Here is a 24,301-nt window from a genome sequence, read left to right on the forward strand (position 1 = left end):
GAGGAGGGGGGGGGGGGATACTCACGCTCCAGCCCCTCCCCGCACCGCGTGTGTCGCTTTCGCTCGCCTGCACCGACTTCTCTGCCCCTATCCAAAATGGCCGCTCGATGAAGCCTCTCTGCCCCAATCCAATATGGCGTCTCCTTGCCTCAATCCAAAATGGCGACCAAACAACCCAAGGCCTTTATTTCGTCTGGAATGGCAATCACGCACCGACATCCGGGTGTTTCACTTAGGGGGCCTCCGGTGTCACGTGACCCGGGGTGGCCTACGAAAAAAGCAAGGAAATTAGCGTTAACCACAGTTAAATTGATTGGAAAGGAGTAGGGAGGCTTTGAGACGATAAGCTCTCCTCGCAGGAGAAGCTGATTACAAAAAACGTATGTAATTGGCCTTCCTCCGACCGTTAGGGTTTGGATTCTATAGGTGCCTACACAGATGCCTGAGGAACCTGACGACATGTTTTTAACAAGTCCCGTTGTCCGGGCATTTTCCTGAGTAAAAATCAGCTTGAAATCCCGGTTCGGATATTTCCGGGAGGAGAGTAGCTCTGAGTGGTCAGACAGGCGTTTGACTAAGCCACCACCTCTCCCTAGCAAAGGACCTGCACCGGCTTCTCGGACAGTCCTTGACCCTGCGTTTCTGGCGTGCGGGCCGCAGCCGTTGGCGATCCCGGTTGGTCGCCCGTGAGGGGCAGTTGGCGGGTGGTGTGCCAGCGGAGGTGAGGCGGATGGATGAGGGGCCATGCCTCCTGTGGATGAGTAAAGCGGGGAGGGCTAGCTCAGTGGTTTGAGCATCGGCCTGCGAAACCCACCGTTGTGAGTTCAGTCCCTGAGGGGGCCACTTAGGGATCTGGGGCAAAAATCAGTAGTTGGTCCTGCTAGTGAAGGCAGGGGACTGGACTCAATGACCTTTCAGGGTCCCTTCCACTTCTAGGAGATCTAGGCATATAAAAGGGCTGTGGTTTAGGGGGAGGGGCTCTTGCCCCTCCCCGCCCCATTGACTTGTTCGTAGGGGGCAGGGAGTGGTGACCTCGCTTGTTCGCTGGGGTCAGATCCTGCACCTGTGAAGTCAGTGGGCACAGGCCTTTAGCCTGCCACTGGAAGGGGTCACCAGCTCCTCTGCTGGGACCCCGTGTGTGTCACAGGCCATCCGTCCGCGTGCTGAGCCTGACACGGGACTAGGCTGTTAGGGGCCACCGGCAGAGAATAGGAGGGACAAGGCTCAGCAGTGTCCCAACACTCCACTCCCCCCATGGCAGGGAAATGATTCAGTGAAATATGTGCTGATGATACTGGCAGGTTACCTACATGTGCTGCAGAGAAAGGCAGAAAAGCCCCAAGCTCCCTGCCAATGTGAGGGATCTCTTTCTGGTCCCTCATAGGGAGATCAGCTGGAGCATGAGCAAGAGCCAGCCAAGCACCTGAAAATGAGAGAAAACTTGGAGTCACCTCAGAGCCCCAGTGGTGTCCCAACTCCCAGTCCTAGGAGCCACCCACCTGTAGGACTGTATGGCCTCTATTACTGCAGCATGTGCAATATCCTGTCAGGGTTTTTTGTGGGGTTTTTTTCTTTCCCACACCTGAGCTGCAGTCCCTAGACAGTGGGTTACAGAGGACCTGTGTGCCTGAGGCCAAAATCCAACCCAGGTCTCCTGAATCCCAGTCCCAGTGCCTTTTGCAAACCACTAGGTTGTAACCCCCTTGTGATTCAAAAAAGGCAATTAGGTAACGGCATGGAAAGTTTTGTTGCAATCTAAAGCAAAGACAATCTTGCATGCACACCTCTGTGCACTGTATGTCCCTTAGTGTCAAGTATTCTGTGGCAAGCTCCCAAAACACACAGTTAAGGGTTGCTAAGCTGCAAAGGTTTAGAAACACTGCCCTTCCTTCCCCTCCCTGCCTTTTTCAGTTTACAGCAGCATTTCCCTCATTAGTAGAGCTGGTTAATTTTTATCACGTTTTGAAATGCAGTGGAGGAGAGGGAATTGAGAAATTGTTGCATTTTTAATTAGCTCTAGTCATGATGATGATAATGTTTAGCTCTCATGTGGTGCCTGTCATGTATAGATTTCACAGTGTTTTACAGAGGAGGTATTTATCAGTACCAGATCCTTCTACCGCACAGACTTACCTGTACTGGTAGGAAGACTGACTCTGTACCTGAGCAATTTTCAGAGCCCTTCATAATGCAGTCTGTGGCTTAGAACAGCTCTACACAATAAACATTTGCCCATATAGCAATGTTGATTAGGGGTATATTTTTGTGTGTGCGACATTTCTATAGTTGCAGAAGTCCTGTGGTAGATGCAATTATGCCAGCATAAAAGTGCTTTAGGACTGTATAGTTTATTTTGCTTGCCCAATTGGTATAAGCTGTACTGGCAAAAGTACTTCTTTCCTGCATCTACTCTAGAAGGGTTTGCAGCAATAGCTATTCCAGCAGATCTTTTCAAATGTGGACCTGGCCTTAGAATGTTCCAAGGTATTTGAAAATATTAGGACTTTGTGGGGGAAAGATCTGACTAGTTCTAGGGGTCAGGCTTATTTTATAACAGCCCTTTAAAAATCTTTCTACTCCAGAAGAGTTGCTGCTTACCTCTCAGCCTACTTTCTTTCCACCCTTCCACTCAACCCTCACCCCAAAACAACACCCAGAAAAACTGGAGGATGGTTAGGTGTGGGTGGGAGAAGTATAGCACAGGTTTTTTTGAAGTGGAAAGGGATTGCTAGGGAGCCTCTAGCATGCTCTCACTCATTCAGGCACATCTGCCCCTGTCCCCATATGGCCCTGCATCCTCTCTCCCATCCCCATGAGTCCTTGCACCCTCACCCACCCCTCCTCATGTGCCCCTGTGCCCGCACTCCCTCCATGCACGCACCTTCCTTCCCCTGTCCTCATGTGTACCTGCACCTTCCTTCCCCTGCCCCATGTCCTTGCACCCCCTCCCTTTCAGCCCCCGCCTCAGTCTGTTCCCCCAGCCCTTTTGAACCCAAGTCTGTGACACACACACACCCCCTCAGCAACCCCATGTTGTCTCTTTCCCACCATATCCCATCCCTCCTGACCTGGCCCCACAGGCAGGGTGCTGTGAGGAATGCAGCCTCTTTTGTCTTCTCTGTCCTCAGCTGGGGCTACTCCTGCCCAGAAATGGCTGCTCTGTTCTGGTGCAACAGTGGCTCCTGGTGGGTGAAAGGAGTAACTGCAGCACCTTTCTGGCAGAATGTATTTTCTGTGGGGAAAAAAATCTGTGTGGCACATGAATTCTGTGCATCCGCAGTGGTGCAGAATTCCCCCAGGAATAAATATAGCACAAGAAGCTTATATTACTAAAGATAATGAGACACTGACCGGGAGCTTAAAATCTGGGTTCTTATCAATAGTAGGACTTCCAGTGGGTATAGGAGTGTTTTCCTTGGTGGGGAATGAGGAGAAGTATTCACTAAAACTTATAAAAGGATGCAGTAAAATATATTCAGGTTAACAATACCATTCAGACAGATGTTAAAGCTTTTGGTTTTTCAGCAGAATATGTTAATGGTTGGGGGTTGCCTTGAAAGGGGCAGAGATGAGGCTAGCATATATGTTCTTGTGAACTAAGCATGGCACTGGGCAACTGGAGACCTGGATTTTATTTCTGACTGCCACGAGGTGCAGTGACACTTGGGTGAAGTCACTTAAGATGTGTCTTCACTGCAAAGAAAACCCAAAACCCATAGTAGCCAGTCCTGGAATGTGAATCAAGTGATTTGGGCTTACATTATGGAGGTAAAATAGCTATGTAGGCATTCCCATTGAGGCTCTGAGGCCCATCCCTTTCACCAGGTTTCAGAGCCCAGGCGGGAATGTGTACATAACTATTTTGTATCCCCATAGCATGAGCCCAAGTCACTTGACCCAGCCTCTGAGAGTGAATGCTGTTGGTTTGGGAGGGTGGGGGGTTGTAGACATACTTTTAGTATCTGTTACCATGATCTTGCAACACTCATATGGGTGTGTATGTATTTGCAGAATTGAGGCTGATGTGTCTCAGTTTCTTCCTTCGTAAAACCAGTGAAAAGTGCTTTGAGATTTATGAATGATAAGTGCAAAGTCTTAAGATCCTTGCAGATCTTATATCATTATATACCCTTTCAGTCTTCTTTGAAAAAGAAAAAAGTTTTACATGCAAAAATGGTATAGTTAAAGTAGTACAACCCCAACAAAGTGGAAGTAATTATACCAGTATAGCTTATAACTGCACGGGAAACAAGTACAGCAATTAGCTTTTCTTTTTAGGTATCTGAACTGAGGTTATTTTTAAAGACAATTTTAAAGTTCACTAAGCAAGGCTTCCTTCTGTCACTTTTTGTTCTTAATCATTTGGCATGCTGCAATATAATTAAAAATGTTAACATTCAGGTTTGGCTGTACTGTGCTATTATGGTGATTGGGGAGAAATATTTCTTGGAACATGTTTAAAATAAAATGATCAACTGTCTTTACATAGGTAGATGCCAGTATGGGCCTTAAAACCATCTGGAAGGACTACAAAGTTTTGATTGTTATGGGAACTAGCCTTGGACTGATACACTGGGGGTGGTTTAACATCAAGTCCAATTCTATTTTCCAAACAAAAAGAGAGGATTATGTACCAGAACCTGGCATTGTGACATATGTGATGCAACATGAAAGTCAAAAAAAAGGAAAATAACAGTAGTACTATATATAAAAGGTAAGTTCCCTACCTAGCCAGACTGAAATGCTTAATGTAGTATATAATTCATGTGATCAATTTTCTAACCATTATAATCTTGTTATAACCTTTTAGTCTTTTCTTTCTGTTTAATTTTTCTGAAAGCGAGTTAACCCTACTGTTATGTACTGAATACACCAGATAGCAGGCATTAGAAGGCAATTCAATACATAAATTACTCTACACCTTTTTCTTGTCTACAGCTTCCATTCTGCTATTACACTCCAAAATCCATCAGTCTGTGTTTTCAAAACTGCAGCTAAATCCTGCTAGACTATGGAATTAGCCTATAAGTGTTCAGCTAAGTGACTTTTATTATATGGCTTCAAGTTATTTTATTATTATCTTAAAAAGGCTTTTCAAGTCCATCTAATGAACATATACAAGTCCAAGAGGGTCAACTCTACTAACAAACATGGATCAGTGACATTGTAACTTCATAAAATAATGTGTTCTATAAGTTACAGTTGAATACAGCTAGCCATTGGTACTTTGGAGGAAAATGAAGACCAAACAAATACTCCTCTACCCCTATATAACACTGTCCTCGGGAGCCAAAAAATCTTACGCATTCTAGGTGAAGCCACATTATATCAAACTTGCTTTGATCCGCCAGAGTGAGCAGCCCCCTCTCCCCTGCAGCACCGCTTTACTCCGTTATATTTGCATTCGTATTATATCGGAGTAGAGGTGTATGTTTAGAAAAACTTCTGTAGGAGATATCTAGATAACATAGTGATGTTATATAAATGTATAGGTAGATATAGATACTATTGGTTTTAAGGACTTTTGGCATATAACTAAAGCACTTCATTGTTTCTGAAAAACTTTGTAAGTCACCTTTAACTAGAAACCCAGATTTATAGCGTAAAATCATTTGAAGTTAATGGTAAAACTCCTATTGAATAGGATTCCCCACTCATAGAATCAGTCCTTTCCCACTTCAGAATAGTATTTAAATTCTTACTAAGTAGGAATAAATGAGATATACTATTAAAGAAGTAACATTATCAGTGTTGTTATCTTAGGGATAATTAAATGTTTTAAAATGAATGTATCACTTAATTTCAACTCACAGCACAGTATATTCAAAATCCTTATATTTAACATCTTGTGCAACAATTTAATTAGAAAAACAACAAAGAGTCCGGTGGCACCTTTAAAGACTAACAGATTTATTTGAGCATAAGCTTTTGTGGGTAAAAAACCTCACTTCTTCAGATGCACGAAAGCTTATGCCCAAATAAATCTGTTAGTCTTTAAGGTGCCACCAGACTCCTTGTTGTTTTTGTGGATATAGACTAACACGGCTACTTCCTGATACTTGACACCAATTTAATTACATAATTTTAGTCTGAATTATTTTTATTACTAGCTTGGTATTTTATTTTCCACCAGTTTGATGTGATTTAAGGATTGAAACGTCTTGAACAAGGTTTCAGAAGTGTAAGCCACTGAGTGCTAAAATGGTGGATGATTACAATTGCTCAAAGAATATTAATTTTAAATTTAAAAATAACACCTTTAAACTTTGAAGTATTTAGAAGTGAGCTGAGAAAAGTGTATAAATTTAAACATGTCTAGATGTCACAGGGTTGCAAGTTAAAGGACTATTTTATGCCTCCCACCCCCATAAAAAGGGGAATGAGTTCCTAGACTTCTGAACACAAGAAATCATTTTGTTTTGAAGTGATTGCACATGCAGGGAGGTTGGTATTAATGCACTAGCTTCTTATCTGTATAGATCTAAAGTAAAATGAGGTTATCAAAACCAATATAGACTCATATTTTCACATGATCTGTTATAGTTGGTAAGGGCCTCCTCTTTGAAGACTTGGGTTAAAATAGCATGCATATTACAAGTCATCACTGCAGAGGTTAACTGGCAGAAATGCCTAAGTATTTGAGCAGTGCCTTCCCACACTATATTTAACTGTAGCAGGTTTTCTCATCTTAGTTAAAAAGTAGGGCTTTCTATTAATTGAAGTTAACTCGCGATTAACTCAAATTAATTGTGATTAAAAAAATGAATCGCAGTTTTAATTGCACAGGTAAACAATAGAATACGAATTGAAATTTATTGAATATTTTGGATGTTTTTCTATATTTTCATATATATTGTATTCTGTGTTGTAATTGAAATTAAAGTATATATAATAAATATTTGCACTGTAAAAGTGATAACCACAAAAAATAGTGTTTTTCAGTTCACCTCATACAAGTACTGTAGAGCAGTCTCTTTATCATGAAAGTGCAACTTACAAATGTAGAATTTTTTTTGTTACATAACTGCACTCAAAAACAAAACAATGTAAAACTTCAGAGCCTGCAAGTGCACTCAGTCCTACTTCTTGTTCAGCCAGTTGCTAAGACAAACAAGTTTGTTTACATTTACAGGAGATAATGCTGCCCTCTTTGTATTCACAATGTCTCCAGAAAGTGAGCTGGCATTGCGAGGTATTTACATACTAGATATGCTAAACATTCGTATGCCCCTTAATGCTTTGGCCACCATTGCAGAGGACATGCTTCCAAGTCGATGACGCTCATTAAAAAAGTATTAATTAAATTTGTGACTGAACTCCTTGGGGGAGAATTGTGTGTCCCCTGCTCTGTTTTACCCGCATTCTGCCATATATTTCATGTTATAGCAGTCTTGGATGATGACCTAGTACATGTTGACAGCTCTATTAAAAAGTACTACAGTTAAGTGTTTGTGTGTGCACGCAAACACACTGTGTTTGGGGAAGAATAAAGGTGCTAAATTAGTGGTCTTGCCTTAAATCAATGCTGATTTGCTCAGTTATTGACTATTGACATAGATACAATCTGATTTCTCAGAGACAGTTGAAATCATTATACAATATTGTTGTATACAAGGTTATACTAATATCCTGTTACTTCTTTATTGTAGGTATAATTAACCTTGAAAGTTTGCATCTGTAATCTTACCACCAAAAGAAAAGATGAGAAAAACTAGCTGGATTAAAAAGAACTGGCTGCTTGTGGCAGGACTTTCATTTCTGGGAGTCCATCTTTGTACATATTTTATACAAAGAGCTGCAAAGAACTCTGCTAAATCAGCCTTGGAAATTAAGCAAAAGGATCTTGGAGAATGAAGTAATTTTCTGCAATCACATATTAATTTATCACTTATAGTTGTATAATTTGTTAAATATTAAACTATGAACAGCTACGTGGACAAAGTTGTCATTCTGTATACAAGGTTTCTCTTTTATAATGTGCTTGGTTACAAAGAGTAATAAAATACTTCTGTAGATTAAAACATCTATAATTTATGGATTCAAGGAAAATGGAATAAACTTGAAATTTTGCTGCTCAGAATGAAAATCTTGTCTTGAAGATGTCTCGCATTGAAGCTAAAAAGCCTTCATTGTGTACTAATGACCCTCTAACTAAAGAGAGAGTTAGTTTCTCTCTGTCTGTGTTAAGTGGAATAGTAAAGTCTTGCTATGGCCCTACTGGTAGACTCAAACAGCTCCACAATGGTATGGGAGGCTATGTTCGCACAACTTCACAATCTTCTGCCTTGCTTGGTGGCCTTTCTATCACCCATCCAGCATTGAAGGTTCTGACAGCCTCTGTACAGAATCATATATCACGCTTCAGCGACTGTGGCTTATTTACAGCCATTCTTTGTTGCAGCTTGGTTGAACATTTTCAAAGAATAAATTTTGCAGCCTGTACTGTCACTAAAATAAGTAGACATCTTTTGAGCTTATGTACTGACTATCTCAAGTCTGAGGCCTGTGGTTGCCGAGTTTCGGTGGATTTTGACAGTATTAAGACTCTTCTCTCATTGGTACGAAGCATATTAGCAAGCAAACCTGCCTGCATGCTTAACAAAACAGAAGCCAATCACCTCAGCACATTGGTTTTAAAGGCCTTTTTGCTTACAATTCCGCATACCATTGAAACTAATGTTGTTTTAGGAAAGTGTGTAATTATTCCTGTGAAAGGCAAAAGAGTTATGGATTCTACTGTATTTCCTGGACTACTAATAGACATACCAGAATTTCAATTCGCAAGAACATTTCCTGTCAAAAGAGTTTCTTCAAGCGCTATCAAGATGGCACTCTTCTGTATCTCTATGTCAGGAGATCTTTCCAATATTGGAGAAGGAACTGTAATTGTCCATCATGGAATTTCTCTAGAAGTAGCAGTATTGGATCAGTTGCTTAATTTAGGAAAGCAGTTGGTTAATGACCAAGTAGGCCTTGTAGTGTGCCAGAAAGTTATCCACCCATCTTTGAAACAGTACCTGAAAGAGCACTGTGTCATCACTATAGACAGAGTTGGAGTATCTATGATGGAGCCCCTGAGTCAAATGACAGGTAACAAATGAACTTTGTACATGGCATCCATAACATTAGTCTCAAAGGGAACATAGAAATGTTACAAAGTAAGATAATCCATCTTTCCTCTATCTGAGATGGATGTAGCCGTTGTATCTTATGTATCTTAAATTTGTTAAGATTAAATAGTGTGCTGTTTGAAATCCAACAAACTAGAATCTCATGATATACATCTTTATTTCAAACTCTGGCAAAGAGATCTTGATCCTGCCTTTACATATGTGGCCATATCCTATAAATCGTTTCATAAAAGTCATTACTGCGTGCTACACAAGCACAATAACTGACATTTACAAGACAATTACCCACTCTGTTACCTAGAGCAGATAGACTCAAGCTCTAAGCCCTGTGTTTATATAACATTAAATGATAATGGAGGATTTAATTGTTATAAACTCTTGATGTTTAGCTCATATTATACTGTAAAATAGAGACCACTTAAAAAAAAATTCCACTGGCAAGTAATGTCCTTATCAAGGAAATAAAAGTTGTACTGCTCATGATCCAAGATGTGCTAATCATTCCTGAACCAGTACTAATAAAGCTTGGCTAGATGGTTACAATAGTTAAGTATGTTTTGTGAAATACCAAGACTAGAAATGGTGAGGTTTGCTGGTGAAAAGAGAGAAGAATCTCATCTGTCTAAATATATGTATAGAAATTGCTCCTAGTCATTTGTGGTGGTGATTTCAGATCACAAAATGACATTCCAATTACTATTTTCCTTTCCTGTCCGCTTCAGGTTTCAAAAGTTTAGTGTCGTGATAGCTGTGATAATAGTTACAGGTAGAAAACACTGCTGTACATTTATACAGTACTATTTGAAAATATAGGACATAGCTTCAGATGGTAAAACCTTAAATTCAGCTGCTATAATGTCAGAGTTGTGAGTAGAATTGAGGTGTGGATGTGTGTGTTCAAGGATGGGGAAGAAGGAACTTAAGAATTATATGATTAGGGTCTAATATGTCAGAACTTGCCATCCTTAGAAAAGCTTTCAAACAATTGCAGACTTTTTCAGGATTAGTTAACTTTCAGAGTACTTTAATCCTGAACCAGTGATTGGAAAAAGTTACAGACAGAACCCAAATTCTTTCTGTTTTGCTAGATACTGTAAGAGCTGTGCTCTTATTACTCATTAACTTTTAAGATTTCTGGTGTTCCTTTGCTGTTGTGAACCAGTAGCTGTTTTCCTGGCTAAAAATAGGACAATCTCAGGAGATAAGACTTAAATTAATGTAAAAATGGCATTGCCAAATACACTCCATTACTATAGTCAAGATTGAAAATAATATCTTCACATTTTTCACATCAAACATCTTCTCCCTCTGTTTTTAGTTAATCAAATTCCAAAAATTTGCATACCAAGCATAGTGGTTATCTGGTGCTACTGAGCAGATGTTTTTGATGTTATACAAAATGATGGCTTTCCTCATCAGTTTAAACATCTAGGTACTTGTAATATACTCATCTCTAGTGTCGGCATCAGTCTAGAAGCTTCCTTCACTAAGTTATAACAACTTTAGGCTAGGTCAGATTTGGGCCCAATATTTCTGTGCCACTATTCATAAAGAATTAAATAGGGATCCTGTTATGAAGAGCCATAATCTGGTAATAGTGAGCCAGAAGGCACAAAGTTACAGTGGGAAAATGCCTAAAGTAAAGCTTTCATTATTTTAAGTCAAATGTCATTTGTTTTACAAAAAAGTTTATACCTATTTAAGCAGCAGAGAATCCTGTGGCACCTTATAGACTAACAAATGTTTTGGAGCATGAGCTTTCGTGGGTGAATACCCACTTCGTCCAGACTAACACGGCTACCCCTCTGATACTATACCTATTTAATAGGTCCAACACATTTAAACTACTATCCCAGTTAAGTCGTAGTTCATGTGCATATATTGTAATTTGAGTTCCTGTTTTCTTTTAATCTCTGCGGCAGCCAGATTGTATCTTGGCAGTTCTTGAGTTTTTCACTGAAATTGGTTCAGCTATTCTGTTAGAACTTTCCAACATACAAAAACCTCAAGAGGGCAAGTCATTGGATCTTTTAAGAGAATGAAATATATGACTATCATAAAGATGAAACCTTTAATGAGGAAAAAGATTTAAAATTATTTCTATTTGCAAAAAAAAGAGAAGTGAAGATTCAGAAAAAATTATATTCCCAGACAACTTTGATAAAGTCAAGTTAAGGCTAATCATTTTTTCTCTTTAAATACAATATTTATAAAGTTTTAATTAAAAGTTTGAAAACTAAGAAGTTCAGTGTTATAATCTTAAATCTCTTTGCTTGCCATTTTGTGCAGCAGAAATTCTTTTTTCTCCAGTCTTTTCGATCTACTTTACCAAGCTGAGCAAGACATGTCACCAGCGAGACTAGCAGCGTATGGCCACAGCTGATTGGAAACCAGATTTTTCAAGCATTAATGGAAACCTTTTCTGGCCAGTTCTACAGCTGACACATGGATGCTGCTTACAGCACTCAGGGCTAGAGTCCCATGGTAAACATTGCTTACAGATGCAGACTTTTTAAATTGCCTAATCTAAATAAAATTCCTACTTTTACAATGAACTAGTACCAGAAGCTATATTTTCAAAGCACTGTACTGGTTTGTGTCTGCATGACTTCCATCATAGTTTGAAAATTTACATGAATATGTCTTGAAAAGCATTTGTAACTTTAAAATACAAGCAAAACAACCTTTCAGTCCATGTTCTACAAAACACAGTAGACAGCTATTCTGATAAGATAATAGATGCTGTTCTTTGCTTTTTCTTAATTGTACAGGTTCACAGCCCATTGCTGCCCTACATTCTGTATCTCCTACTTGTTATGGCAGTCTGAAGGACTTGCGCACCGAGAGTTTTGTTTCAAAACATTTCTTGCATCTAGTTCCTAATGACACACTTGTCTGCAGCTTGATACTCTGTAACAGAAATGAAATGGCATGGGATGAGCTGAAGGTAGGCAAAGTTTTTCAAAATATCTAATAAAAATGCATGCTCATCTGGAGAGAGAAGGTTGGGAGAGGATTGTGCGAGGAAAGGTTTATTAACAGTTTCAGTCACTATAACCAGAAGACTTTTCCTTGATCACCAACCCATCTCAGAAACAACGAATTTTTTCCACACCATTTTGCACATAGTTATTTCTCCCCCTTTTTAGAGGCCACCCCTGTGGAAAGAAATGGAGGATGTTATTTCACTTTTTCTCAGTTGTGTGAGGAAAGTTTCAGGGTTACTGCTGACCCTTCACTTGGCAACACTCACACTTGAATAATTTAGATAGTTAAAGGGTGGTTCTATGCTGACATGGGGCTCCATGTTTGTAACTGATTGAAACTTAGTAAATAATTTTGATTATGCAAAATGAGGAACAGAACCCAGCACTCTTGGCTGTGATCTGCAGTGTTAAGCAGCATGAATACCAAAAGCTTTTGTTCACTCTGTAAGCAGCTATGATACTGAAATCACCCAGAGCAGATCTGTGAGTAAGTGAATGCCATCTGTACATTTACACTTCTTAGAGAAGAACTGCACTTTAAAAGTATATCCTAAAAAGTAAAATGTTTAAACCTTTTTAAAACAAGATTTTTTTTCTGCTTTAGTGATATATGCAATGACAATTTTTTCTTGCTCTTCAGCTTGCGTGTCAAACTGCAGAACATGTCTTACAACTAACGATCAAGCAACCATTGGCACTGTTAGGAGGTGGCTGCACAGAAACTCATTTGGCCTCATATATAAGACACAAGGTATGTAAGGCCTTGAGAGGATATTTAAAGCTGCTTAATTCACTTGGGATGACAAGGAATTTAGTTTATATCGGATTACGAACAGAGTTGAAACATCTCATTTGTCCTTAGCAGATTCAGTTGACATAAAGTGTTGTATTTTATTATCCAAAGAATGACTAATATAAAATGAAATTGTATGAGATTTTAATGTGCTGATAAATATCTGCCTCAGGACTTATTGCAAAAGAAATATTGCATTTGTATTCTTTAACAGGTCTTCAGATTTCCATTTACCATAGCAAAAATTCATTCACTTTATTCCTATAATATTTAATTGAAAACAAGAAGTGTATAGAATTATTTTGTCTTGAATGCTAATAAGGATAAGACTTTTTTGGCTTTGATTTTACTTGTGGGAAACCTTTGATACTTGAATTTTGTCATCACATTAATAATTTTTCCTCGGGTACAAATGTTAACTTGGACTACTTGTTAAAAACAAAAACAACAAGGAGTCCGGTGGCACCTTAAAGACTAACAGATTTATTTGGGCATAAGCTTTCGTGGGTAAAAAACCCACTTCTTCAGATGCCTGGAGTGAAAATTACAAATAGAGACATAAATATATATTGGCACATGAAGAGAAGGGAGTTACCTTACAAGTGGAGAACCAGTGTTGAAGACCAATTTAGTCAGGGTAGATGTAGTCCGCTCCCAGTAATTGATGAGGAGGTGTCAATACCAAGAGAGGGAAAATTGCTTTTATTAAAAACAGCAAAGCTGTTATCCAGTAGTTTGATGGGAGACTATTTTGTGTGTGCTCAATAATAAATAAGATGTTTACTGGTTTGTTTTCCAGTTTGTGCAAAGTATACACATTTACAGTTGTCTAATGATTTTTATTATTTTATCTTTTTAGAGTTTTACCCTCCCTACTAGTGTTTTGAAAGCCATAGATTGTTCTCGGACACAATACCAGTTGGTTGCTGATGCCTTTTGCCGCTCCCTGGAGTGTGTAGCTTGCTGCCTGGAGCATGATGATGGTGAAATTCTTACTGATATGGTTTATGGACATTTTTGGTCTGTTCAATCAGGTTTTCCCTCTGACTGTAACTGGTCAGATTTAGTTTTGAAGTGTGGTTGTGGGATTTACAATAACCAGCGAAATCTCAATTGGACAGTTTTACGAAGCCAATATATCCCTTTTGCTCCACAAAGCTGCTCTAATGAGCCTTCTATAAACTCCACTGACCATCTTGTACTGGACTGTTTTACTGCAAAATGTAGTGGTCTGCAAGTAGCAGTGGAGACAGCCAATCTGATTTTGGATTTGTCATATATAGTTGAAGATCAAAATTAGTTTCGTTTTTATCTCCATTATTTTGAACTTCATATTTATTTGAAAAAGTTCCAAAGCAACATAAATAATATACTAAGAGACTACTATGCAGGAGCAGAGTCTGTAAACAGAATTTTAATGTCAAGCATAGTTGCTCATAAAGCTACTTGTCTGATTCCTACTCCACTTTAGTTGTCATAGACATTTGCAATCATATTTAACATTTTGTTAGAAAAATTAAACATTAATAGTCTAGTGTGCACTCAGACATAACCAAATTTTAGTAACATGTGATTGAGAATTCAGACTATAATGTATTCTATCCATTCAAACTATATATGCAAATATGTGTTACTACACACACGCACAACTACATTAAAGGAAGAGGAAGGTTGTAAAATAAAGCACTCAAAAGTTAGGAAGTGCCACAATTAAGGTTGCCTGTGCAACCTTAATACAGTTTCTTTGTGTGTATGCAGTATGATTCAGTCTTTAATTATCTAATCACATGTACTTTTTCCACAAGACCCCTGACTCATTCAGTCCACAGAATGGGCAGTGCTGACTGAGTGAGCAGCTATTCAATATTTTGTTATATCATCATGTGACCCCATATTTTATTTACTTCCTGCTATTCAAACCATGCTCTGAAGACAGAATTATTAATTTCTTCATAAGCTTTTGTATAGCTCTGTTCTCTGTAGTATCTGAGTGCTTCATAAACATTAATTTTATTCTTGTAATACTCTTGCGAGATGAGGAGCTGGTATCCCCATTTTATGGAGGGGGAGGCACAATAATTTTGGGTGTCCAATTTGATGTGCTTAAGGCCAGATTTTTCAAAATACTTAGCATTGTGTAGCACTTCATATGTTAAAAACACAGCTTCCATTAACTTCACTTGTAGCTGAGAGTGCTCGGCACTTCTGCAAATCAGACTACAGGGTCTCAAATCAAGCTCCAAGAAAATACACATTTATGACCATTTTTGAAAAGCATGGTTTAAGTGATTTGCCCAACATCATATAGAAATTCTTGTGGCTGAGGCAGGGATAGAATCCAGTGCAACTTTCAACTGCCTTGATCATGAGACTACCACTTTTCTTCCCATCTCATTCACTTTATACATTTCAATTTCTGTAACAAATGTAGAAGGAATGTTGTATGGGACCCCTGCTGCATTTTCTTTGTACTGAGCAAGCTACACACTCTACTGAGAACTAACAAAAATATAGTTCTCAGTGGAGTTTATAGCCCTTACTACTCCATGTCTCCCCCACCCCACGCCTTACCCTCCCTGCTGGCCCTGAGAAGTGGGTGCTGAGATGTGCTGTTCGGCTGGTGGGGAGAAGGGGAGGAGTTCTTCTGCCACTTACACCCTATTTCTGCAAACACTGCAGATTGCTCACTCCATTTTATATTCTCTACTTCTATATAATCTGCAGTTGTCCTCCTCTATCACTCTCTAACAGTGCCTCTATCCCTTTTTTAACCCCAGCTCCTATCCTCTGTCCCTGATTTTACCTTTCTGCCACTTCCTTACTCTGCCTCCACCTGTTTGACCACCCTGCTCAAAGTTTGCCCCCTGCATAAAAACACCAATGGGTGTTATATAATACGTAAAAGGTTATACAAAAAAGCAAATATGAAAACATCACATCTGACTAACTCAGGAGCTGGTACTTTTAGGCATGTGTGCTGGGATTGCATAGATGCCAGATATTTTTAGGCACAATTAGTGGCACAAAGTTTGATTCCTCTGTGATAGTCAGTGTCTATTATTTTATTTCAGTTAGATAATGAACAGAAGTTTGCCTTTGTACTTGTTACTTAGCAGAGTCATTATTACAATCCAGTGAAAAATTCTGTTACACCTATGTTGTGCAATTAGTTTGGTACAGTTATAGAAAAATGTTATGAATATGAAGTATGGACTAAACAATACTTTGCTTCTGTTTATTAAGTGTGCTATGTATGATATAGAGACAGGCAGGTCACCAATATAACAATCCATTGTATCATTTTGATTTCCTATATAAAACTTAATACTTGGAACCCTGATTAGTGTATTTATTTGTTCTACCCCATCAGTAAACTTTCAAAGTTGTTGAGGGTTTTAGCTGTGCAGTTCTTAATAATAATGGGATTCACATGGTTAGGATTTAGTGCAGCTCTTTCAATATATTCTTTAATTATATGCCATCTTCTCATTTATTTTCATAAATATCTTTTGTCATCAAAAACATGTTTTTGGAGTTTCTGACTTTCACCATGACTTGTTTTCAGGACTTTTGTACTAATTTTATTATCTGCAAAAACAGAAGTCTATTCTGGAGTTTTAGATGATAAATCTTGTCCATTCAGTACTTTTTAGGAAAAGCCTTGTTGGTTAAAGTAGCATCCTAGTATAATCTAGGAACATGGTGATCCTGGACCAGCAAATTCCAGTTTATTTGTGCATTGAACTAATTTAAAGACTGAGGTACATATTTATCTCTATTTATATGGATGGAAGTTTAAAAGGTGAATAGAAATTAGCAGGTACACATGGAAATGGGGAGTAGCAGTTCCACATCATGGGGCAGATCCTCAGCTTGTATAAAACAGTCAGAACTCCAGAAAGCTATGACAGTTTGCAGTACCTAAGGATCTCCGCCTTCTCCCCCATCCTCTCCCCCCACAGAGTTTCTTTTAATCCTTCATTCTGAGATTAAACCCCAACTTCATGGTAATGCTGCTCCCCAGGAGATGTCAGAATATGCAGCCACAGTGAAGAGGCAACAGGAGCGTGGTTCAGAAGCTGGTCTGCCAATGGGGAGGGAAGTAGTAGCAGAGCACAGTAGTTGTGTTTGGAGATCTACAAGATTAGGGAATGATTCTCAGTGATACTGAATCTCTACCGGCTCTGCAGCCCCACAAACCCTCTCTCACCCAGGATGGCTGAACTAGAGAAACAAACATAATCCTGTGTGGTTTTTAATTTTTTAATTCCTCCCCCTTCTGCAGCTATTTCTGTGAAGGGTACCCTTTGTTAGGGAGGAGATCTGTACAAGAAATTAATACAGTACCATAAAATAACTTTGCTTTATTCATGTGAAGAAATTGGCCTTTTTCTGTTTAAGGAATTCTGAAATAGCTAAAAAAAATTTACCTGTCCCTTGCAAAGGAGATTCCCTCTAGAAGCAGCATGGAGCCAAACAATCCTGCTAAACACTTTAAAAAATGTAAATTCCCAGTGTGACACTGTACCCCATATTCTTCACAGTGATATTATTATGATATGATTATGGCATACTTCTGATGTATTTTATGCTAGATCGGTCATGTGAGATATCATTGGAAAGTTTATGATTTATTAATATAATTATCTTGTTTGTATGCATGTATAATTTTTGTATCTGAAGTTAGGAATATTGACTACGTATCTGTATCACAAATATGTTTACACCTGGGGAACGCCCACTAGGCAAAAGACTGTCAGTCTAGATGACTGTCTGGGAAGGGCCCATTCAAGTTTGTGAACCATTAGGGAAAAAACAATAGGTCTTAGAAGGAGCTTATTTCCCACCTGGGAAGATGAAGATGCTACAAACAACCTCCGAGCAATGGTTGCTGTGGCACTACAGGAACATGTAACCAGCTCACCTGGTACTGCATTCCTTCTTGGAATCTCAGTGTTTTTCCACTGACTGGCATGGAACCAGGCTTTGAGACAAAGGGTTCCCGCCATATGCAAAAGCTATTTAAGGCAGGGGAGTGACATCATCGTGATTCTTCACTGATTCCCTGCCCAAAAGAGACTCTTGGAAACACCTGAGGAACAAGGACTGAACTGGGGAGAAGTGCTGGACCCAGGCTAAAGGGATTTTTAACCTGTGAATCGAACACCTGGGGTTTTTAAGCTGTAAACAAGTGCAGGTGGCCCCTTAAGAATCTCTGCAGCCTGCTTGAAATATTAAATAAAGGGTGAGAATTTGCTACTCATTTCCAGTCTCTTTAGTATATTAAGCTTAGTTTGTGTGTTTTGTTTGTTTGCTAGGTAATTTGCTTTGATCTGTTTGCTACCCCTTATAATCACTTAAAATCTATCTGTTGTAGTTAATAAATGTATTTTTGCTTTGTCTAAAGCCAGTGTGTGGGAATCATAACTTGGGGCAGAAAGCTATTGCATATCCTTCTCCACACTGAAAGAGGGGGCAAATTTCATGAGCTTCCACTGTATGGATCTCTGTGCAGTGCAAGATGGTATAATTTGGGGTTTACACTCCAGAGGGGGGTGTGCACTTGAGTAGCTGGGCAGTTCCTTCACTGTAGCCTCCCCAGCCAGAGCTGATACATCTGTATGTACTGCAGCTGGGTTTGTCCCTACTTATATGTGTGCTGGAGTCTCGGAGAGAGCTTGGCAGGCTGCTCACAGCAGTACAGTGTAAAGGGAGCCCAGGCTGGTGAGTGAGTATGGCTCAGTGGTACCCCCGTTCCAGGTGGCACCCCAGGGGGAACCCATCACACCCAGAATCTATTTTTCTAAAATATCTCATGCTGACTCTACCTTCCAACTGCCTCCCAACACCGATCCCCCCTCTTTCTTTTCTTTTTCTAAAGTGCTGCTACACCTCTAGCCCGATGTAACGCTGTCCTCAGGAGCCAAAAAATCTTACCGCGTTATAGGTGAAACCATATTATATCGAACTTGCTTTGATCTGCCAGAGCGCTGCTTTACTGCGTTATATCCAAATTCGTGTTATATCAGGTTGCGTTATACCAGGGTAGAGGTGTATATACAGTGTTGTTACAACTAGTACAAAACTTTCCTAACTGCAATTTTAACATCATTCTTCAAAACTGAAAGTAACGGGAAGACAAAGGAAACCAACTCTTTATGGGCCTAATCCAGGCACTCAGACTACCTCATTCAGTTCTCACAGTCTTGAATCAACCTGTTTTGCTGTATAGGTTAAATGAGGCTGCTCTGCTGCCATTTTGTTATAGTGGAAATACATACTTTTTAAAAAAAATGTTCATTTGAAAGGAAGACTACAGTTTTGCATGTCAGGTTTCAGAAGGGTAGCCATATTAGTCTGTAGCAGCAAAAACAATGAGGAGTCCTTGTGGTACCTCAGAGTGGGCATCCATTGTGTGCCTTCTAGCCAAACATTTCAAAATGCTTTAGAAACAGTGAGTTTATCCTCGCAGTACTCTAATGAGGTGGCAACATAATCCTCATATTATAGAAAAAGACTGAGGCATAAAAAGATTGTGACTTGCCCAAGTGACTTATGAAGCCTGTTGCAGAGCCCACTATAGAAGGCAGGTCTCATGTACCTTATCCAAATCTTTTGTAGGTGAAAGAATTACATTGCAAAATAGGAAGAGTAAAGTCATGTCCTTCCAGTAAGCTTGAATGTGCCTTTAAATATAAGTGAAAACTGAAGTTAAATGACATTGTCTGACGTACCCCCATGTATTATGTAAAAGTAGAAAGTTTGATAGCTCCATTCAGATTGGTAGGGAAAATTAAATTGAGTTGCTCAACAAGGAGCATACATATCAGATAGAATTTCTGCAGCTTCACCATATGCTTTACACAGTCAAATAAAACTACTGTATTACTAATTTTCAACTTCATACTTAAGACTTGTTACCAGACATGTTGACCCACTTCTTACTTTCATATTTTGTTCAGAAGATCTTTTTGCCATATACGATATGTGTTATCTGATTCTTTAAATTGCTGTGAGAGAATTTTCAATGCATAGAACTAGTTCATGTAGCAAACGCTTAAAAATTTAACCTGGACTTATTAAGGGAAGACTTCAAAAGAAATCACAGACTAACTTAGGAAATAAGAGGTCTTTTGTATGGTTGCACCTGGCTGTTCCACAGAAAACAAGACAGTTTATAAATAACAACGTTTTTAACACCATCTTAAGCAAAGATGCAAGTAAGTATCTCACTTACTATTCAGTTCATTCCTTGACTGCACATGCCAATTTTTGATTAAATAAAGCTTTAAACTATGCTGCCTTGTTTTGATCTTAAGCCTGAATGATAGAAACCTCTTTTTCTTTGCTCATTTACAGCTTGCAGCCAAGATCAAACAGGGAATTACAGTTCCTGCTCAGATTCATTTTCTTTTTTCCCTCCCTGCAGTTTTCCGGCCACATGGACAAGTTGGTTTTGTCATTTTTTAGCGCTGAATTACTCATGTGGCCAAATCTGCCTATTGTCTGTCTTCTGGTATTTTCCTTTTGGATTTCAGGTGAATATATGTTGGATAAAAAAGGTGACAATCTGCTTTGTGTAACTCAATTTTGAAAACAAAAAATTTCCCAGCCTTTTTTAAACACTATGAGCATAAGTAATCTAGTTATTGTTTTCATAAACAAGGAATGATGCATAGAGAAAACTATTAAAGTGTCTTACCCTGTTTAACTTGAAGTAATTATTACACTATTATAAAACATCAATTGAATATTTGTAACGCATAAGCTGTTTGGGTTAAGAGAGGCTGTGTTAAGTTATTTTTGTCCAAAGATTTTCAGCTCTTGATCCTACAGTATACGAGGCAAGCTATGAAAACATTAGGATTAATTAAGCCAAATGATGGAGTATATCTTAAGGCACAGAAAGACTGCTGGTAATACTTCAGTTAATGAAGAACATCTAACATATAGTACCACAATTACTATATGTACCTTCAGTAACAGCTTACCATCCAATGCAAGAATTGGAAATTTAATTAATACAGGCAGTCCTCGGACTTACAATACAATTGTTTCCTGAAGATTGCATCGTAAGCTGAAACGTCGGTCCCGCAGTCCACTCCATTGTGGGACCAAGCATTGTAAAGTCAAAACCAATATCGTAAGTCAAATCAGGTTGTCAATTCAGAAATGTCGTAAGTGCCATTTGTGATAAGGCGAATGTCATAAAGTCGAGGACTGCCTGTATTGTTAAAATAACAGTTGCTTTAATTTTCAGTAAAGTAGAAACTGTTGCTTGTGTACTTGTTTATCATGCTAAAAAAAAATTCTACTTAAAGGCACTGTAAAACAATTGAATTACATCTGGGTTTTTTTTTAGAATTTTTGCCATTTGTATATTTCTAAACTTCATAGATTAGAAAATTGTACCTAGACCACGTAGCAAAAAAAAAAAAAAAAAAGATCTAGAAATAGAGTTGCCTGAGAGTTTCTAGGAATATCTCCAGTGTCTCAGAAAGAGGCAATAGAAGGTTTTTGGTGTTGGAAGATAACAAGATTGGATGTACTTTTTGGTGACTTGGTGAAAACTGACTTTGATTTGATCTAGGTACAAGCATTTTAAAAGTCTGTTTCATGTATGAATAGTAATCTGTTAATAACACCCCAGCTTAATATGCCAGTGCTTGATTGAAAAGGATGACCAGTGCTTAGGCACTAGTCTGGGGCATGGTCAGTTCACTACTCTGCCCCAGAGTTCTTGTATAACCTTAGGCTCTTCACTTAAGCATTGCAACACTGTCACAATGCCTAATTTTTAGGTGCCTAGACAAAGTCACGGGAACAACAATGCAATCCACAGCGCCTGAGTTAGGCACCTAGACTCCCTATACAATGAATACAGAAAGATAGGCACCTTAGAATGCAATCCACAGAAGCCAGCCTGCCAGTCCGGGAGCTGCCTAAGATAGCCAATGGGAGGTGTTGATGACGAGTGTGCGCTAAGCCCGCACAGTTAGGCACCTAAATCTGGGCTGCAGGGGAGCACCTGTCTCAAGTTTAGCAATCCACAAGCAATCTGCTGCCTGTAGTCAGGCCAGTTAGGGGCCTAAGTGGTTCTTGCAGGAGTGAGTTAGGTGCCTGCATCGCTAAACACAAAACAGGGATGGGGAAATAAGCTGGTGCTCACCTTTAACTTTTAGCCCAGTGACTAGAGCAGTCATCTTTGACATGGGATACCCCAGGCAAGGGGGAGGATTTGAAGAGAGGTGTTGCAGCTGGATGCTTAACCACTAGACTACAGAATTTTTTTTCTGATCCAGAGACTATTCCACACTGGATAAATACTTAAGAATCATTTGGTCAGAGTTTTTTTTTCTTCTTCCACCTCATCACCTATTATAAAGCTTCTGGAGGCTAAATTAGTGACACCTGTGCAACCCCATTGTCTTCAAGCCATGCCCACAGATTGCCTTCAATAGATTTCTCAGGGAATTTATTTGAAGCTTAGTAAACAATCCTATTGATGACACATAAGAAGGAATAGAGTCGAGCTCTCTTTTGCAGCTGTGTTGGTACTGCAGGGCTAATAGGAATAAAAAGCAGTACAAGTGTATTTTTATCACTTGTGTCAGCAGCTCTGGCTCTGAATATACACAAGCAGTAAGTCTGTTGAGTAAGGTGTCATTTTCAGAGCAGGACTGCAGCTTAAGGCTTTTTCATTGCTATAGGAACTCCACCTGCCTAAGTGACAGTAGCTAGGTTGACAGAAGCATTCTTCCATTGACCTAGCTGTGTATCTAAGGTCAGTGTTGATTTTTCAGACCCCTGCAAGCCATAACTATGTCAGCCTAAGCTTTAAATGGAGACCAGACATAAGACTTCAGACCGAGTTCAAAGGATTCTGAACAAGTTCTGACAATGGGGCAGCATAGTGTTCTTCAGCATTTCTATTATTTCTATTTTCAGTAGACCTACCGCTAATAATCATTCTGCTTCGAGTAGATGCTGACATGTATTCCACTTAGGTGTGTGCACACCCAGCAGGCTGGAGCCAGAGATTTTACCTAGCAGTACCTGAAGAGAGGCAGTGCTCTTACCTTGTGGCTGTGGCTTTTCTCTTGGCTATATCAGGCGGCACATTGTTCAATCTGCAGACAGTTCAAGAAAAGGACTCAAGCAACTTGGGACCTTTGCCTCAGGCAGCACCTGCTCGAACAGGCCATGAAGGCCTCAGTACTGGATCAGGATGAAGATCGCCTTCAGGCTCTGAGAGGGCTGCTGCCTCCTGTTCTGAAGCAGGCACCTCACCGAAGAGGCGGAGGAGCCGTTCCCTGCCAACACCAAGAGAAGGTCTCATAAGACCAGTCGAGACTTCTCCAAGTCTCAGGGTGGCTCTTCTGCTTCTGCCAGGAAAAGCGTGGACTGGGACAGAGCCGGTGCTGTCACATGAGATAGTGTGGGTACTTCTGACCCTTTCCTGGTACCAAGTAGGGAGGGCAAAAACCCTGTACCATCAATTATCAGAGGGGTAGCCATGTTAGTCTGTATCCACAAAAACAATGAGGAGTTTGGTGGCACCTTAAAAGACTAAAAGATTTATTTGGGCATAAGCTTTCATGGGTAAAAAACCCACTTCTTCAGATGCATGTAGTGAAAATTACAGATGCAGGCATAAATATACAGAAGGGAGTTACCTTACAAGTGGAGAACCAGTGTTAACAAGGCCAGTTCAGTCAGGGTGGATGTGGTCCACTCCCAACAATTGATGAGGAGGTGTCAATACCAAGAGAAGGAAAATTGCTTTCGTAGTGAGCCAGCCACTCCCAGTCCCTATTCAAGCCCAAATTAATGGTGTTAAATTTGAAACTGAATTGTAGCTCTGCAGTTTCTCTTTGAAGTCTATTTTTGATGTTTTTTTGTTGAAGAATGGCTACTTTTAAATCTGTTATTGAATGTCCAGGGAGATTGAAGTGTTCTCTGACTGGCTTTTGTATGTTACCATTCTTGATGTCTGATTTGTGTCCATTTATTCTTTTATGTAGAGACTCTCTGGTTTGGCCAATGTACATGGCAGAGGGGCATTGCTGGCTCACGATGGCATATATCACATTAGTAATGTGCAGGTGACTGAATCTCTGATGGTATGGCTCATGTGGTTGGGTACTCTGATGGTGTCACTAGAGTAGATATGGGGACAAAGTGGGCAACAGGATTTGTTACAGGGATTGGTCCCTGGGTTAGTGTTTCTGTGGTATGGTGCTGATGAGTATTTGCTTCAGGTTGGGAGGCTGTTTGTAACCAAGGACTGGCCTGCCTCCCAAGGTCTGAGAGAGTGAGGGATCGCTTTTGAGGATAGGCTCTAGATCGTGGATGATGTACTGGAGAGGGTTTAGTTGGGAGCTGAATAT

The 24,301-nt window shown here is 39.6% G+C and overlaps 4 protein-coding genes across 5 annotated transcripts in view; 3 read left to right on the forward strand and 1 right to left on the reverse strand.

Annotated features, from left to right (window-relative positions):
• The window catches only part of SLX4IP (SLX4 interacting protein), a 128,529-nt gene extending 128,437 nt beyond the window's left edge, over positions 1-92 (reverse strand). The window contains exon 1 of the mRNA XM_032800148.2: positions 26-92. The gene's annotated coding sequence lies outside the window, so the exon portion shown is untranslated. The remainder of the gene's footprint in view (positions 1-25) is intronic.
• Positions 93-299: 207 nt separating this feature from the next.
• Positions 300-4,693, forward strand: LOC142046619 (uncharacterized). Of its 2 annotated transcripts, none has more exons than XM_075064487.1 (2): positions 300-380; positions 4,490-4,693. In XM_075064487.1, exon 2 carries the CDS (start codon positions 4,502-4,504, stop codon positions 4,691-4,693), a length of 192 nt encoding a protein of 63 aa, XP_074920588.1. In that variant the 5' UTR covers positions 300-380; positions 4,490-4,501. The 2 variants fall into 2 exon arrangements, with proteins under 2 accessions (XP_074920588.1, XP_074920587.1); XM_075064486.1 differs by lacking the exon at positions 300-380 and adding an exon at positions 650-721.
• A 3,008-nt stretch (positions 4,694-7,701) lies between these two features.
• Positions 7,702-7,931, forward strand: LOC142046620 (uncharacterized). The gene has a single exon (XM_075064488.1). The coding sequence runs from the start codon at positions 7,702-7,704 to the stop codon at positions 7,852-7,854; it is 153 nt and encodes a 50-aa protein (XP_074920589.1). The 3' UTR covers positions 7,855-7,931.
• Positions 7,932-8,023: 92 nt separating this feature from the next.
• Positions 8,024-18,317, forward strand: MKKS (MKKS centrosomal shuttling protein). The gene is made up of 4 exons (XM_032800146.2): positions 8,024-9,090; positions 11,903-12,078; positions 12,759-12,869; positions 13,771-18,317. The coding sequence occupies exons 1-4, from the start codon at positions 8,100-8,102 to the stop codon at positions 14,209-14,211; spliced, it is 1,719 nt and encodes a 572-aa protein (XP_032656037.1). The 5' UTR covers positions 8,024-8,099; the 3' UTR covers positions 14,212-18,317.
• The last annotated feature ends 5,984 nt before the right edge of the window (positions 18,318-24,301 follow it).

The sequence above is a fragment of the Chelonoidis abingdonii genome, chromosome 3 (genome assembly GCF_003597395.2).
Source record: "Chelonoidis abingdonii isolate Lonesome George chromosome 3, CheloAbing_2.0, whole genome shotgun sequence".
In the NCBI taxonomy this organism is placed as follows: domain Eukaryota; kingdom Metazoa; phylum Chordata; order Testudines; family Testudinidae; genus Chelonoidis; species Chelonoidis abingdonii.

Excerpts from the sequence above, each read along its gene's own strand:
- LOC142046620 (XM_075064488.1), top strand. The coding sequence starts at position 7,702 with ATGAGAAAAACTAGCTGGATTAAAAAGAACTGGCTGCTTGTGGCAGGA.
- LOC142046619 (XM_075064487.1), top strand. The coding sequence starts at position 4,502 with ATGGGCCTTAAAACCATCTGGAAGGACTACAAAGTTTTGATTGTTATG.
- MKKS (XM_032800146.2), top strand. The coding sequence starts at position 8,100 with ATGTCTCGCATTGAAGCTAAAAAGCCTTCATTGTGTACTAATGACCCT. Across the intron at positions 9,091-11,902 it reads GCCCCTGAGTCAAATGACAG|GTTCACAGCCCATTGCTGCC; the intron begins GTAACAAATGAA and ends TTAATTGTACAG. Across the intron at positions 12,870-13,770 it reads CCTCATATATAAGACACAAG|AGTTTTACCCTCCCTACTAG; the intron begins GTATGTAAGGCC and ends TTATCTTTTTAG.